The sequence below is a fragment of the Hyla sarda genome, chromosome 1, assembly GCF_029499605.1.
Source record: "Hyla sarda isolate aHylSar1 chromosome 1, aHylSar1.hap1, whole genome shotgun sequence".
Classification (NCBI taxonomy): Eukaryota; Metazoa; Chordata; class Amphibia; order Anura; family Hylidae; genus Hyla; species Hyla sarda.
In genome coordinates this window covers 516,620,162-516,634,691 of record NC_079189.1, presented here as the reverse complement: position 1 = coordinate 516,634,691, position 14,530 = coordinate 516,620,162, and the positions used below count along the sequence as shown (strand labels likewise).

At 42.6% G+C, this 14,530-nt stretch overlaps 1 protein-coding gene and 1 long non-coding RNA gene across 4 annotated transcripts in view; one reads left to right on the top strand and one right to left on the bottom strand.

Annotated features, from left to right (window-relative positions):
- ADGRV1 (adhesion G protein-coupled receptor V1) overlaps positions 1–14,530 on the top strand; it is a 588,171-nt gene that overhangs the window by 507,169 nt on the left and 66,472 nt on the right. For all 3 annotated transcript variants that reach the window (XM_056538342.1, XM_056538334.1, XM_056538351.1), the window contains one exon: positions 9,155–9,333. In XM_056538342.1, the coding sequence (XP_056394317.1) occupies positions 9,155–9,333 (179 nt within the window). The remainder of the gene's footprint in view (positions 1–9,154; positions 9,334–14,530) is intronic.
- Positions 9,216–14,530, bottom strand: part of LOC130290571 (uncharacterized) — a 73,105-nt gene continuing 67,790 nt past the window's right edge. The window contains exon 4 of the long non-coding RNA XR_008847629.1: positions 9,216–9,352. This is a non-coding gene — a long non-coding RNA (uncharacterized LOC130290571). The remainder of the gene's footprint in view (positions 9,353–14,530) is intronic.

The following is a 14,530-nucleotide window of genomic DNA, read 5'->3' as shown; positions in this document are numbered from 1 at the left end:
GTAGTAAACGTGAGGTTTATTCCATAAACAGTGTCATTACAATAGCAATTTGCTAATGTAATGACACTGTTTATAGAATAAACCTCATGTTTACCACATTGTTGCTGTGTCGAGATCGTCTTTTCCTGTCTGAAGTGTGTGGGTCCCTAACCAGGGCCCCAGATTCTGCGAGCACCAGCTTTTGGAATACATCTATAAGTGAGTTGTGGGAAAGTTTCTGTTCGCTGCCCAAGCCCTGTATCTAGATCATATTAGTTTGTTGCTGCATCACCATAGCACGCAGTCATCTGCCCCTCCAGCCCTTCACCAGCTATGAACCAACATGCACAATGATGTACTCATAGGTAAATGTATATTTTGGTTTAAATAAGGATAAGAGGAATAAACCACACTTATATTCAGTGACATGTATCACATAAGTGCCTATTACTGTTTGATACATGGCTGCACATGAACTGGTTTTGTTTTTGGAGAATCTCACTGTGAAATTGTCTTTTACTTTATGATAAGTTATCTCGCTAGACTTTTGCTTAGTGCCAAAAATTACACAGTATCTGACAGCTTCTTATCCCATTCATTATAGAGGCCTATATATCCAGACACCATAGCTGGCCATTATATAATGGACTTAAAGGGGTACTCCGGTGGATAATATATATATATATATATATATATATATATATATATATATTTTAAATCAACTGGTGCCAAAAAGTTAAAGAGATGTGTAAATTACTTCTATATAAAAATCTTAAGCCTTCCAGTACTTATCAGTTGCTGTATACTACAGAGGAAGTTGTATAGTTCTTTTCTCTCTGACAACAGTGCTCTCTGCTGACACCTCCATGTCAGGAACTGTCCAGAGCAGGAACAAATCCAAATAAAAAACCTCTCCTGCTCTGACAGTTCCTGGACAGAGGTATCAGCAGAGAGCACTGTGCCTACTCAGCACTCATGTGACCATGAATATTAAAATTCAGCCATCGGGCCCGCCTCCACCGCACAATTCCCTGAAGATAGAAGCTGATCTTCAGAGGGACCGGGCGCCGGACTTAGGAAATTTAGGTGGTGTCCCGGTACAGAACATGGTTCTGTACAGTCCTAAAGTCCCCTCAGGTAGAGTCCCTCAAGTCTACAGGGCTCTCCTGCAGGGTCCCCCGAAGTCATTATATGGTATTGTATTGTATATTGAGTATGTACATCTTTTATATGTATTCTACAGTGAATGTAAGTAATATATGAAGGTTGTTGGGACATTTACCCTGTAGAGGACCTTCCTAAGGTCATGTGATATATCATGTGATAGGTGATCACATGAGATACAGAGTTCCAGAGGCACAGGTAACCACAGGCAACCAGCTACCAATGGGCTTAAGTCCAGCCCCCTGAAATATAAAGGGCTGTAGTCTCCGCATTCTTTTTCTTTACTTCCTGCTCTATTCCTGGACATTAACCCCTTAAGGACCAGGCCATTTTACACCTTAGGACCGGAGCGTTTTTTGAACATCTGACCACTGTCACTTTAAGCATTAATAACTCTAAGACGCTTTTACCTATCATTCTGATTGCAAGATTGTTTTTTCGTGACATATTCTACTTTAAGTTATTGGTAAAATTTTGTCGATACTTGCATCGTTTCTTAGTGAAAAATTCAAAAATTTGCTGAAAAAATTGAAAATTTTGCATTTTTCTAACTTTGAAGCTCTCTGCTTGTAAGGAAAATGGATATTCCAAATAAAAAAAAAAATTATTCACAAATACAATATGTCTACTTTATGTTTGCATCATAAAATTGACAAGTTTTTATTTTTGGAAGACATCAGAGGGCTTCAAAGTTAAGCAGCAATTTTCCAATTTTTCACAAAATTTTCAAACTCGCTATTTTTCAGGGACCAGTTCAGGTTTGAAGTGGATTTGCAGGGTCTTCATATTAGAAATACCCCACAAATGACCCCATTATAAAAACTGCACCCCCCAAAGTATTCAAAATGACATTCAGTCAGCGTTTTAACCCTTTAGGTGTTTCACAGGAATAGCAGCAAAGTGAAGGAGAAAATTCACCATCTTCATTTTTTACACTCGTCTGTTCTTGTAGACCCAATTTTTTAATTTTTACAAGGGGTAAAAGGAGAAAATTTATACTTATATTTGTAGCACAATTTCTCTCGAGTAAGGACATACCTCATATGTCCATGAAAAGTGTTCGGCGGGCGCAGTAGAGGGCTCAGAAGCGAAGGAGCGACAAGGGGATTTTGGAGAGTATGTTTTTCTGAAATGGTTTTTGGGGGGCATGTTGCATTTAGGAAGCCCCTATGGTACCAGAACAGCAAAAAATCCCCACATGGCATACCATTTTGGAAACTAGACCCCTTGGGGAACGTCACAAGGGGTAAAATGAACCTTAATACCCCACAGGTGTTTCACGACTTTTGCATATGTAAAAAAATATATATTTTTTTTCACTAAAATGTGTGTTTCCCCCCAAATTTCACATTTTTGCAAGGGTTAATAGCAGAAAATACCCCCCAAAATGTGTAACCCCATCTCTTCTGAGTATGAAGGTACCCCATAAGTGGACCTGAAGTGCACTTCGGGCGAACTACAATGCTCAGAAGAGAAGGAGTCATATTTGGCTTTTGGAGAGCAAATTTTGGTCGGGGGGCATGACACATTTAGGAAGCCCCTATGGTGCCAGAACAGCAAAAAACCCTCACATGGCATACCATTTTGGAAACTAGACCCCTTGAGGAACGTAATAAGGAATAAAGTGAGCCTTAATACCCCACAGGGGTTTTACGACTTTTGCATATGTAAAAAAATATATATTTTTTTTCACTAAAATGTGTGTTTCCCCCCAAATTTCACATTTTTGCAAGGGTTAATAGCAGAAAATACCCCCCAAAATTTGTAACCCCATCTCTTCTGAGTATGAAGGTACGCCATAAGTGGACCTGAAGTGCACTACAGGCAAACTACAATGCTCAGAAGAGAAGGAGTCATATTTGGCTTTTGGAGAGCAAATTTTGCTCGGGGGGCATGTCGCATTTAGGAAGCCCCTATGGTGCCAGGACAGCAAAATAACCCCCACATGGCATACCATTTTGGAAACTAGACCCCTTGAGGAATGTAACAAGGGGTACAGTGAGCATTTACCCCCCACTGGTGTCTGTCAGAACTTTGGAACAGTGGGCTGTACAAATTTTTTTTATTTGCATAGCCCACTGTTCCAAAGATCTGTCAGACACCAGTGGGGTGTAAATTCTCACTGCACCCCTCATTACATTCCGTGAGGGGTGTAGTTTCCGAAATGGGGTCACATGTGTTTTTTTTTTTTTTTTGCGTTTGTCAAAACCGCTGTAACAATCAGCCACCCCTGTGCAAATCACCTCAAATGTACATGGCGCACTCTCCCTTCTGGGCCTTGTTGTGCGCCCCCAGAGCACTTTGCGCCCACTTATGGGGTATCTCCGTAGTCGGGAGAAATTTCATTACAAATTTGGGGGGGCATTTTTCCCTTTTACCTCTTGTCAAAATGAAAAGTATAGGGCAACACCAGCGTGTTAGTGTAAAAAATTAATTTTTTTACACTAACATGCTGTTGTAGACCCCAACTTCACCTTTTCATAAGGGGTTAAAGGAGAAAAGCCCCCCAAAATTTGTAACACAATTTCTCCCGAGTACGGCGATACCCCATATGTGACCCTAAACTGTTGCCTTGAAATACGACAGGGCTCCAAAGTAAGAGAGTGCCATGCGCATTTGAGGCATAAATTAGGGATTTGCATAGGGGTGGACATAGGGGTATTCTACGCCAGTGATTCCCAAACAGGGTGCCTCCAGCTGTTGCAAAACTCCCAGCATGCTTGGACAGTCAACGGCTGTCCGGCAATACTGGGAGTTGTTGTTTTGCAACAGCTGGAGGCTCCATTTTGGAAACAGTGGCATACCGGACGTTTTTCATTTTTATTGGGGAGGGGAGGGGGGCTGTGTAGGGGTATGTGTATATGTAGTGTTTTTTACTTTTTTATTTTGTGTTAGTGTAGTGTAGTTCCCGCTGCGAGTTTGAGCTGCCGCGCAAAATTTGCTGCATCGCAAACTTGCAGCCTGATACTCACTGTAAGCCCCCTGCCCATGTGAATGTATCCTGTACATTCACAGGGGGGAGGGGACCTCCAGCTGTTACAAAACTACAACTCCCAGCATGCACAGTTTATCAGTGCATGCTGGTAGTTATAGTTTTGCAACAGCTGGAGGCACACGGTTGGGAAACACTGAGTTAGGAAACAGACAATGTTTCCCAACCAGTGTGCCTCCTGTTGTTGCAAAACCACAACTCCCAGCATTCTCAGGCATGCTGGGAGTAGTAGTTCGGCAACATCTTTAGAGCCAGATGTTGCCGAACTACAACTCCCAGCATGCTGGGAGTTGTAGTTTTGTAACATCTGGAGGACTAGTTTGCAGACCACTAATACAGTGGTTCCCAATCTGTGCCCTTCCAGATGTTGCAAAACTACAACTCCCAGTATGCCAAAACTGTCCAGGCATGCTGGGAGTTGTAGTTCTGCAACATCTGAAGGGCCAGATGTTACAGAACTACAACTCCCAGCATGCCTGGACAGTAAGGGCATGCTGAGAATGTGTAGTTTTGCAACATCTGGAAGGGCACAGTGGTCTCCAAACTGTGGACCTCCAGATGTTGCAAAACTGCAACTCCCAGCATGCCCAGACGCCAAGGGCTGTCTGGGCATGCTGGGAGTTGTAGTATACAGGGTCCCAATACAGCAATGCATGTCGCTTTACGGCGACGTGCATTGCTGTAAAGGGCCCGACCGCGGCTGAAGATCTACTCACCTGCCGCCGCCGCCATCTTCCTTGCCGGGATCCGGATCTTCAGGGACGAGGTAAGTACCGGGGCTGGTCCCCAGCACTCCCCCGTCCCCCGCCCTCTCCGGACTTCCAGGGGCCGGGCAGGACGGGAGGAAGTAACCGCCCCCCCTCCTGCGATTGGTCGGTTAGTTAATCGACGGATCGCAGGGGATCGGAGGAGGTGTCAGGCTTGCCACCTCGCTCCTAGTCTTCAGCATGGTCCTGGCTGTCTGTGACAGCTGGGATCATGCGAAATTACCGGGCGGTCCGGTCCCAGGGACCCGATCAGCCCGGTATCATCGCAGATCGCAAGGGCCTACATGGCACCCCTCGGCGTTTGCCCTGGATGCCTGCTGAAGGATTTCAGCAGGCATCCAGTTCTGATCTCTGCCCGGCGAGCGGCAGAGACTGGAAATACAACAGGACATTCTCTAACGTCCTTGGGCATTAAAGCCCAGGTAGTGAGGACGTTAGAGAACGTCCTATGTCCTTAACAGGTTAAAGCACAAGTCCTGTACAAGTCAAGTCCAGAATTATCTAGGCCAAAGCCTAAAAGTCTGCAGCCACATTAAATCTGAGAGTACAAGCCAAGTCTCTACTGTCCCTACCAAAGTCATAACAGTAGTACAGTGGCCTGCATCATCATTATTACCATTGCAAGTCCAAGCAAGCCTGAGAGGCTCCCTGTGTCCTGGTCACCTCTGTGGAAGTTGGCTATCAGTAAGAAATGTTATACTGCCATCTTCAGTAAAGTTCCAGTTGAATCAAAACTCTGCTTTGGACTTTCATTTAATATTTGCCGTTTTGGGTTGGTTGTCGGTGGTACCCTACACCATACAACTACATCCTGGCGTCACGAACACTAGGGGTTAACAACATCTTGCCCTAGGGGTTAATACCATCTGGCCCCACCACCTACACTGCTACACCCCGTGGTCCCGCCATAACACCGATGGCTAACCACATGTATATTGGTCAGAAACCCCGCATCAGACTCCTGTTCATTCACACTATAACTTGGTGTATTGGGTTTAGTGTGGGTGAACAGGATGACCATTTTCGTTTAATCATGATTAAAGGGAAACCCCAAAACTGGTACAGTATAATCAAGTTTCCTGATTGATTGTGGGTATCTGCCTGTAATATTCTACCTAGCACTGGACTTCAACCTTTTTAATGATTACTACTGCAGCACTAGCATTGTGTTTGTGTGCTGATAGAGGTGTGAACAGGTGTGGAGCTAGCCATACCTTTCCATTTCCATCTTTGGAATAGGTCATCAATATCTGATTGGTAGGGGTCTAACACAGGGCCCTCACTCTGAATAGTAGTTAGGCTGGGTTCACACCACGTTTTTCAAATACGGTAACTGTATACGGTTTTCCGCAAAAAAATATACGACCGTATCCGAAACCATATGCATAGAGAATGCATTGTAAACCATATTCCAAATGTTGTATACGGTTGCATCCGTTTTGCCTCGGATACGGTTTTGCCGATTTTTCAACCGTAGGCAAAAATGCTGTCGACCACGTTTTTGCCTCCGGTTGGTTAAAACCGTATGCGAACCGTATGCGGTTCTTTTAACATTGTTGACTATGAGAACCGTACACAGAATTTCAGAATACAGTTGCACACGGTTTTTCTAATCCGTTTTTGGAGTTGACACATGCGCAGATCTTTCTAGAATTCATCCCAGACATCCTCCCTCCCTCTGGAAACGCCTGGAAAAGCCAGGGTGATCCACACAGGAAACCACTCCCACATCCATTGGAATTTCAATACAACAATAGTAACTTTATTAAATTGCTGGAAAACTAATTCCAACAAAATAGCAAAACCGTTGGCAAAAACGGATGCAAACAGATAGAACCGTACATACGTTTTGGAATCGTATATGGGGAAAAACCGTAAACGTTTTAATTTGGAGTCATACGGTTGCATACGGTTTTTGCCATACGTTTTTTAGTGGAAAACTGTATACGGTAACCGTATTTGAAAAACGTGGTGTGAACCCATCCTTAAGCTGCAGTAACTGAGCACGGCCATTACATAATGTGTGGCGTTGTATGCTGGTGGCGCAGCTCGAGCAAACAGGAGGGTGTGTTAGGTGACCAATCAGATATTGATGACCTATCCTATCAATAAATTTTGGCCAGAAAACCCCTTTAGGGATTGTTCACATGGGCATATTTCTGCATTGTGTATTTGCTGCAAAAAGTCATAATTTTTAACGGGTCCACAACACATAAGCAATAGGGGCAGATATCACTTTAAAACCATTTAAAGGGGTTGTGCGCTGCCCTGCCTTCCGGAGCTCCGCTCGCAGCGTCCGGAAGTTCATTACTCCGAACGCTGTGTGCGGGCTTCCGTGTTTGCGGCCTCCCCCTCGTGACGTCACGCCTGGCCCCTCGTGACGTCACGCCTGTCCCCTCAACCAAAGTCTATGGGAAGGGGGCCCCTTCCCATAGACTTTCGTTGAAGTGGTGGGCGTGACGTCACGAGGGGCCGGGCATGACATAACGAGAGGGTGGGCGCGAACACGGAAGCCCGCACACAGCGTTCGGAGTAATGAACTTCCGGATGCTGCGAGCGGAGCTCTGAAAGCCATGGCAGCGCACAACCCCTTTAAATCTATGGTAGTAAAATCTGCTAACACTGAAAAATCTTCCGAAATTCTGCTTGTCTGAATGTACCATAAAACAAAGTAAAAACACATAATTGTAATATATTGCTCCCATGTTACATGGTCTCTATATTGCACATAGTGGGGTGTTTATTATATAAGATTGTTTAACAAAGTTTATGGCTGGGGAATGAAATATAAATTGAATGTTTGATTGTTGAAACTATGAAAGATTCCTCATATCCCGAGCGTGTACACAACATATGGCAAATATGAACAGAGCTCAACAGATTTTTCCAGTGCTAATGAATTCAAAGCAAATCCTTGATTTATTTATAGATTTCTTATTTAAAACATAAAAATGCATTTTGTTGTAAAATAAGATGCCAGCTGCTTACAAATGACTGAGCTATTGTTCAGAGATGTCTGTATTTTAAAGCAGTATTGCAGTTTCTGCTAGCAGGCTTATTTGCTCTGTGACAACACAAGTTAAATGAATTGCAATTTACATTTTGTATCAATTCCTCATAATTTCCAAGATCTTTGTTTGCTGTCATTGAATGGGAACCTATATTGTTTACTTCCAATGGTTAAAATCTGTCAGGGTCATGTGATGAACTCAGGTGCGCAGCTCATTACAGCAGAGAGCTTTGATACACTTAACCATCCGTACAGCCATGTGTCCCATAACATGCCACCTATCTGAATGCCCAGCAATGCCAGATCTTCCTACCTAAACCTTGTGGGAGTGGAAAGCAATAATCCTCTCATCCTCATATCCTGTCCTCACATCCCAAATTTATATCCCGATCTCATATCCCGTCCTCATATCTCAACCTTTTATACCCAACCTCATATCCTGTCCTCATATGCCATCCTCATATCCAGTCCTTATATCCCGACATCTTTTATCCAACATCATAGCCCTTCCTCATACCTCAACCTCTTATACCCAACCTCATATCCCGTCCTCTTATCCTGTCCTTATATCCCGACCTACTTAATCCAACCTCATTTCCCATCCTCATACCCCAACCTCTTATAACCAACCTCATATCCCGTCCTCTTATCCTGTCCTTATATCCCGACCTATTTAATCCAACCTCATAACCCATCCTCATACCCCAACCTCTTATAACCAACCTCATATCCTGTCCTTAAATTCTGTCCTCATATCCCAGTCTTCTACCCCAACCTCCTATCCCGTCCTCATATCACATCCTCATCCTTGTCTAATTCCTCATTTAACCTGATTATTAAGTATATCCTCACATCCCCTCCTCATATCCGAATCTCATATCCCATCCTCATATAGTAACCTCTTATACCCAACCTCATATATCCATATATCGTGTCTTTATATGACAACCTCTTATATCCAACATTATATGCCTTAGTCATATCTCAACCTCTTATAACTAACCTCACATCCCGTTTTGATATTCTGACCTCCTATCCTGTCCTTATATCCCATCATTATCCTAGCGTGATTCCTCATTTTACCTGACAATTAAGTACATAAAGATTATGGCCTAAGTAGACAATGTCAATGTTTATTCCTGGAAAATTCCTCGAAATGTCATTGTCATATTACATTTGCTTATTCACATTATGATTTACTATGGCTTAAAAAGTTAAACTGTGATCTGTATTATTTTTTAGGCAGTAAATTTCTGGTATGTTCTGGTGATGAACGATGAGCATGCAGATCGACGGCATTTGATCTTCTTTGTGGTAGGATGGGGACTTCCTGCAGCTGTCGTTGTCCTGCACCTGGTCATTCTCAAAAGTATTTACCACAAGAACATAACCGAGATTTATGGATTGGTCCATGGAGACATGTAAGTTTCTGCAACTGTACTGAATAAACACAAACAACCTAGATGAATTAAAAGTGTGGTGCAGCAAAAGAAACAACATGTGTATGATGTCAAAAATATAATAAATTACTTACTAATATAATTTTATTAGCCATACTGCACACATCTCTCCTTATCAGCTGTGCTGTCTGGCTTGCAACAGTGACATTCTGTCCCATTCTCTGAAAATATAGCTCTCTTCCTTTTCCCTTCACCCCTCCAGTTTGCTGAGGACCGGGCATGTGAAAAGACAGAGATAGTATTACTGCTCATTAGATTTTAAGGCAGTAAAAAGCCTGTTCTGACTGAAACTACTGTAATTGAGAAAGGCTTCATTCTACCTTAAAATCTAATAAGCAGTAATATGAGTGCCCCCTTCACATGACTGGTCTCTCCCTGAGCAGACAGGAGGGGACAGGGGAGCAGAGATGAGAGCTCTGAGTGTGATGTGATGTCACAGCTACCAGGGAGAGAACAGCGCTGATATGGAGAGATCTCTGCACCATGACTAATGACAAGTCATGACCGCATTGGCCATATTCGAATTTGCAATATTTCGCAAATATATAGCCAAATATTCGTCCTATATTCCGCGAATTTGGCATATTCGTATATGTGAAAATTTGCATATTCGTGTAATCGAGGAACAAAACAATGAGGGGTGGAAAACTTTACTATTGGTTGCTAGGGATGTTGTTGATAACCTCTGACAAGTGTATTTGCATCTTTCTAATTGGCCCACAAGTGAAAAGAAGGTGCAAATATGTGCATATGCGAATATTGACATATGCAAATATGCGCATATGCAGAAAAATGAATATTCACAATTTCGAATATATAGCGAATATATTCGCAATATTCGCGATTTAGCAAATTTGCAATATTCGCGGTAAAAATTTGAATTGCGAATATTCGCGCCCAACACTACTAATGACATAAATAAAAGCTATAGATAGACATCTTAAAAACACACCGTAATTTATATATGCTCTCAAACAGCACCAAATTCAAATCCTGTAAAACAAGGCATCATGCAGTTACGTCAATCAAAAAATTTAGAAGAGTAAAAGTTTTTGCTGCTGAAATGCAGAGGTAAAAATGAAAACAAAAATGAGTGCATCATTTAGGCACATGCCTGGGTATTAAGGGGTTATTAATAAGCAAAGCACTAGACAACATATGTCAATCACAACTTTCTGCTAGGCAGCATACACAAGATATTAGTTGTGCTGTTCTGTATGCCACAGGCGTAAAGTAAACGCAGATGCATATAAATAAAAGTCATGGACAGAGTTTCCTTGGATGAAGATCTAAAATCTAGAAATAAACTGAGATTAAAACCCAAACTTAATTAACTTCCCGGCAGAACATTCATTATGAAGAAATCAGATCCATTTATTGTGAAAATTGGGATATGCAGAAGCTGACACCTAGAAATGTGATTTACATGTCCAAATTGATTTGAGTTGTTAGATGTTTGTCACGTCATGCTTCACAGCTAGACTCTTTACTCTGTGCCCCTTATCGCACACTGTGTGATATTGCTACGTCCTTCCAGCCTGTCTAGTCCACCCGCTCTTATTATGTTCTTCTCCTGCTTACAAGGTGACCTCTGTATTCCTGCTAATGATCATTTTATAGTTTATGGAAGAGAAACAAGAACAACAATGACCCCGCACAGCTGGCAACTGAGAAATGTATTCAAGTGTTGATCTGGCTGAAATTAATGAATAATCTAGATTTATAAAACAAACAAAAAACTCCATTTATAACAAAATGTATAATTTAAAAATACACATACACACTTAAAGGGGTACTCTATCCCTAGACATCTAATCTTATGGATAGGGGGATAAGATGTCTGACCACATGGGTCCGGACATTGGAAACATCTGCGAACACAATGCACGCACACAGCGTTCTGAACATTATTAATGGAGGGGGTGTGGCGTGTCGTCCCGAGGGGGCGTGGCATGGCGGGATGTCACGACCACAGCTGCCCGAACCCAGCGTTCTGAATATAATGTTCAGGTGCGTGCGTGGTGATCATGGGGGTTCCAGCGTCCTGACCCCCGCGATCAGACATCTTGTCCCCTGTCCTTTGGATAGGGGATAAGTTGTCTAGAGGCAGAGTACCCCTTTAAATCACTTGATTATTCATCTCAGTTTGGTAATAAGTGCTATTTTTTTCTTAAAACGGGACACTAAGGCCATGTTCACAAGCTGGAATTTCCGTGCCGGATCCCGCATTGGAATTGAATTCAATGAGATTCTGCTGCACTGTGCACATGGCAGAATTTCCATGCCAGATGTTTCCGGAACAGAAATTCCGATTTCCATGCCTGCAGAAAGAATGAACGTGCTTATTCTTTCTGCGGACTCCACATGGAATGAATAGTCGTCTATGAGACGGCGCATTCCTGTGCGGTCCAGTTTGTGGAATGTCCGCACAGAGATTCTCCATGCAGACATTCCGAAATGTGAACATAGCCTAACATGTTACACCTACAGGAGCTATTAGGACATCCCATTCTAAAGCCATAGATATAAATATGTAGTTAGACCCATTTGCAGTTATAATAACCATCACACACCTGGGAAGACTTTCTACTAGATATCTGTGAGACTTTTTGCCAATTTACCCTGGAAACCAATATCATGAATCTCAAAGCTCAGTATTTGTACAGATTTTTATGACAGATGAGGTTTGGAGCTCTGCAGCTATTGAGTCAATAGAACATTGGTGGCTCAGCACCCAGCTACCCCACTCTGTAACTTTACGTAGTCTGTACTTTGTGGTTAAGTTGCTGTGGTTTCTGAACACTTTCATTTCTCAATAATACCACTCACAACTGGTCCTGAAAGGTCTAGGAGGAAAGACATTTCCTAAACTCACTTGTTTCAGGGTTTCAGGTGTGACATTCTATTATAATATTATATTGGAATGTGGTGGGCTTTTTGAGGAGATTTATCAAAACCTGTCCGGAAGAAAAGTTGCTGAGTTGCCCATAGCAACCAATCAGATTGCTTCTTTCATTTTTGAAAAGGCCTCTGAAAAATGAAAGAAGCGATCTGATTGGTTGCTGTGGGCAACTCGACAACTTTTCTTCTGGACAGGTTTTGATAAATCTCCCCCTTTGGGGGAGATTTATCAAAACCTGTCCAGAAGAAAAGCTGTCCAGAGGAAAAGTTGCTGAGTTGCCCATAGCAACCAATCAGATCGCTTCTTTCATTTTTCAGAGGCCTTCCAATATAATATTGTAATAGAATGGCCAATTGTAAAGGCAGACAGCATTGGAAGGTGTTGGATTGTGTACACCTGTGCCAAAGGGATTAAATAAAACCTAAACTCAATAATTAAAGGGGTGCACTGGAATAGAAAAAAAAATTGTATTCTGCCTAGGCTGTCACAATAAAAAATACATTTTAGGTATGACAGTATTCGGTTTAGAGAGTGTTTCGTTACATTGTGGGATCCTAAGGTTTTTTCACCCCTTTGTGCAATTTCAGAGGTTTGCGGAACTGTGCAGGTTTTTGCTGGACCCGCTGTATGTCCTGTGACTGCCCACTCCCACCTTTAACAACCTCATTACTGCGCGCAAGCTTTTTGTTTGGTCTTGCGGGATCCCAATCCCAAAGCAGGGCTCTAATAGGAGCTATGGTCATGGTGGAAAGGCTGCAGGAGCTGTACAATCCTGCCTGCTCCTGCAAATATTTGGTGACAGCTTTTAGAAATAGTACCCCTCGTGCCATTTCATTACCCTCTTGTGCCATTTCACTATCCCTTTGTGCCATTTCCTCATCCCCTTGTGTCATTTCCTCACCCTCATGTGCCATTTCAGAGGTTTGCAGGACTGTTCAGGATTTGGTGGGACCCACTGTATGTTCTGTGACTGCCCGATCCTGCCCACAAAAACCTCATTACCACCCGAAAACTTTTTAATGAGTTCCACGTAATCCCAATCCCAATGCAGGGCTCTCATAGGAGCAATGGTCATGGTGGCAAGGCTGCAAGAGTTGTCTTTGTTCACGTCAGAATGTCCACATGGAAAATGTGGACATGGAATGCAGACATTCTGCAGACTGCGAGAATGTGGCATCTCATAGACGGCAATACATTCCGGGTGAAGTCCGCAGAAAGAATGGACTTGTCTATTCTTTCTGCGGACACTGGAATCTGAATTTCCATGCCACATGTTTCTGGCGAGGAAATTCTGCTATGTGCCCAGTGAAATCAATGGGACTCTGCTGCTGTGGAATCTCCGTGTGGAATTCTAATGCAGAATTCCGCACTGGCTTGTGAACATAACCTTATTTTTTAATTGCACTTAAAAAGCATCAGGATATCACTTTCCAGGAGGTTATTAAAGAAAATGTCTAGCATCAGATGGATAAGATCAGACAATATAATGAGCTGCTGCTGCCAGTAATAGTTATTTTTACTGAATGTAAAAATACCAGAGTATTTTCCTCCACAAGGTAAAATATAAAATAAATATAAGTAACTCGGCAGCAGACGGGGAGAATCTTCCGTCCATTCCATCGTTTAGATAAAATGTAGCAAATCGTCAATCCAACATTTATATTTCAATACTGTGCTAAAAATAGCCCAAATGGTCCATCCTCAGAAGCGCTCACTAACCGAATCTATATTAGGAAGGTGACATCACTGCAATCTGTCAACATTACTCATAGCAATGGCAGGTACCGAGCAAACCGACCACACAAAGTCGCATAGAACGGGCATGAAAGAAACCTTTCACTGCTAAACCAACACGTTAATACAACACAGTATGGGTGGGGTAAAAAAACAACAGCTTAGCAGGAAAATAAAGCCATATAGGCTGTAGTGCTTCTAAATATAGAAGAACTGAAATCATATGGGGCAGGGGCATTGTGGCTGTAATTGGGGCAATTTGTGGAGAGGAAACCACGGGCAATAAACTCAGTAGAAGTGCGTCATAGCAGGAAGAAGCCCGTAAGAAGTGAACTACTATAGATAGAGAAGTCTTTAGTTCAGTGTATTCCAAACAGTGTGTCTCCAGCTGTAGCAAAACTACAACTCTCAGCATGCCCGGACAGCCAACGGCTGTCCGGGCATTCTGGGAGTTGTAGTTTTGCAACAGTTTGAGACACAATGTTTGGGAAATAGTGCTTTAGTTAAAGGGGTGCTCCAGTG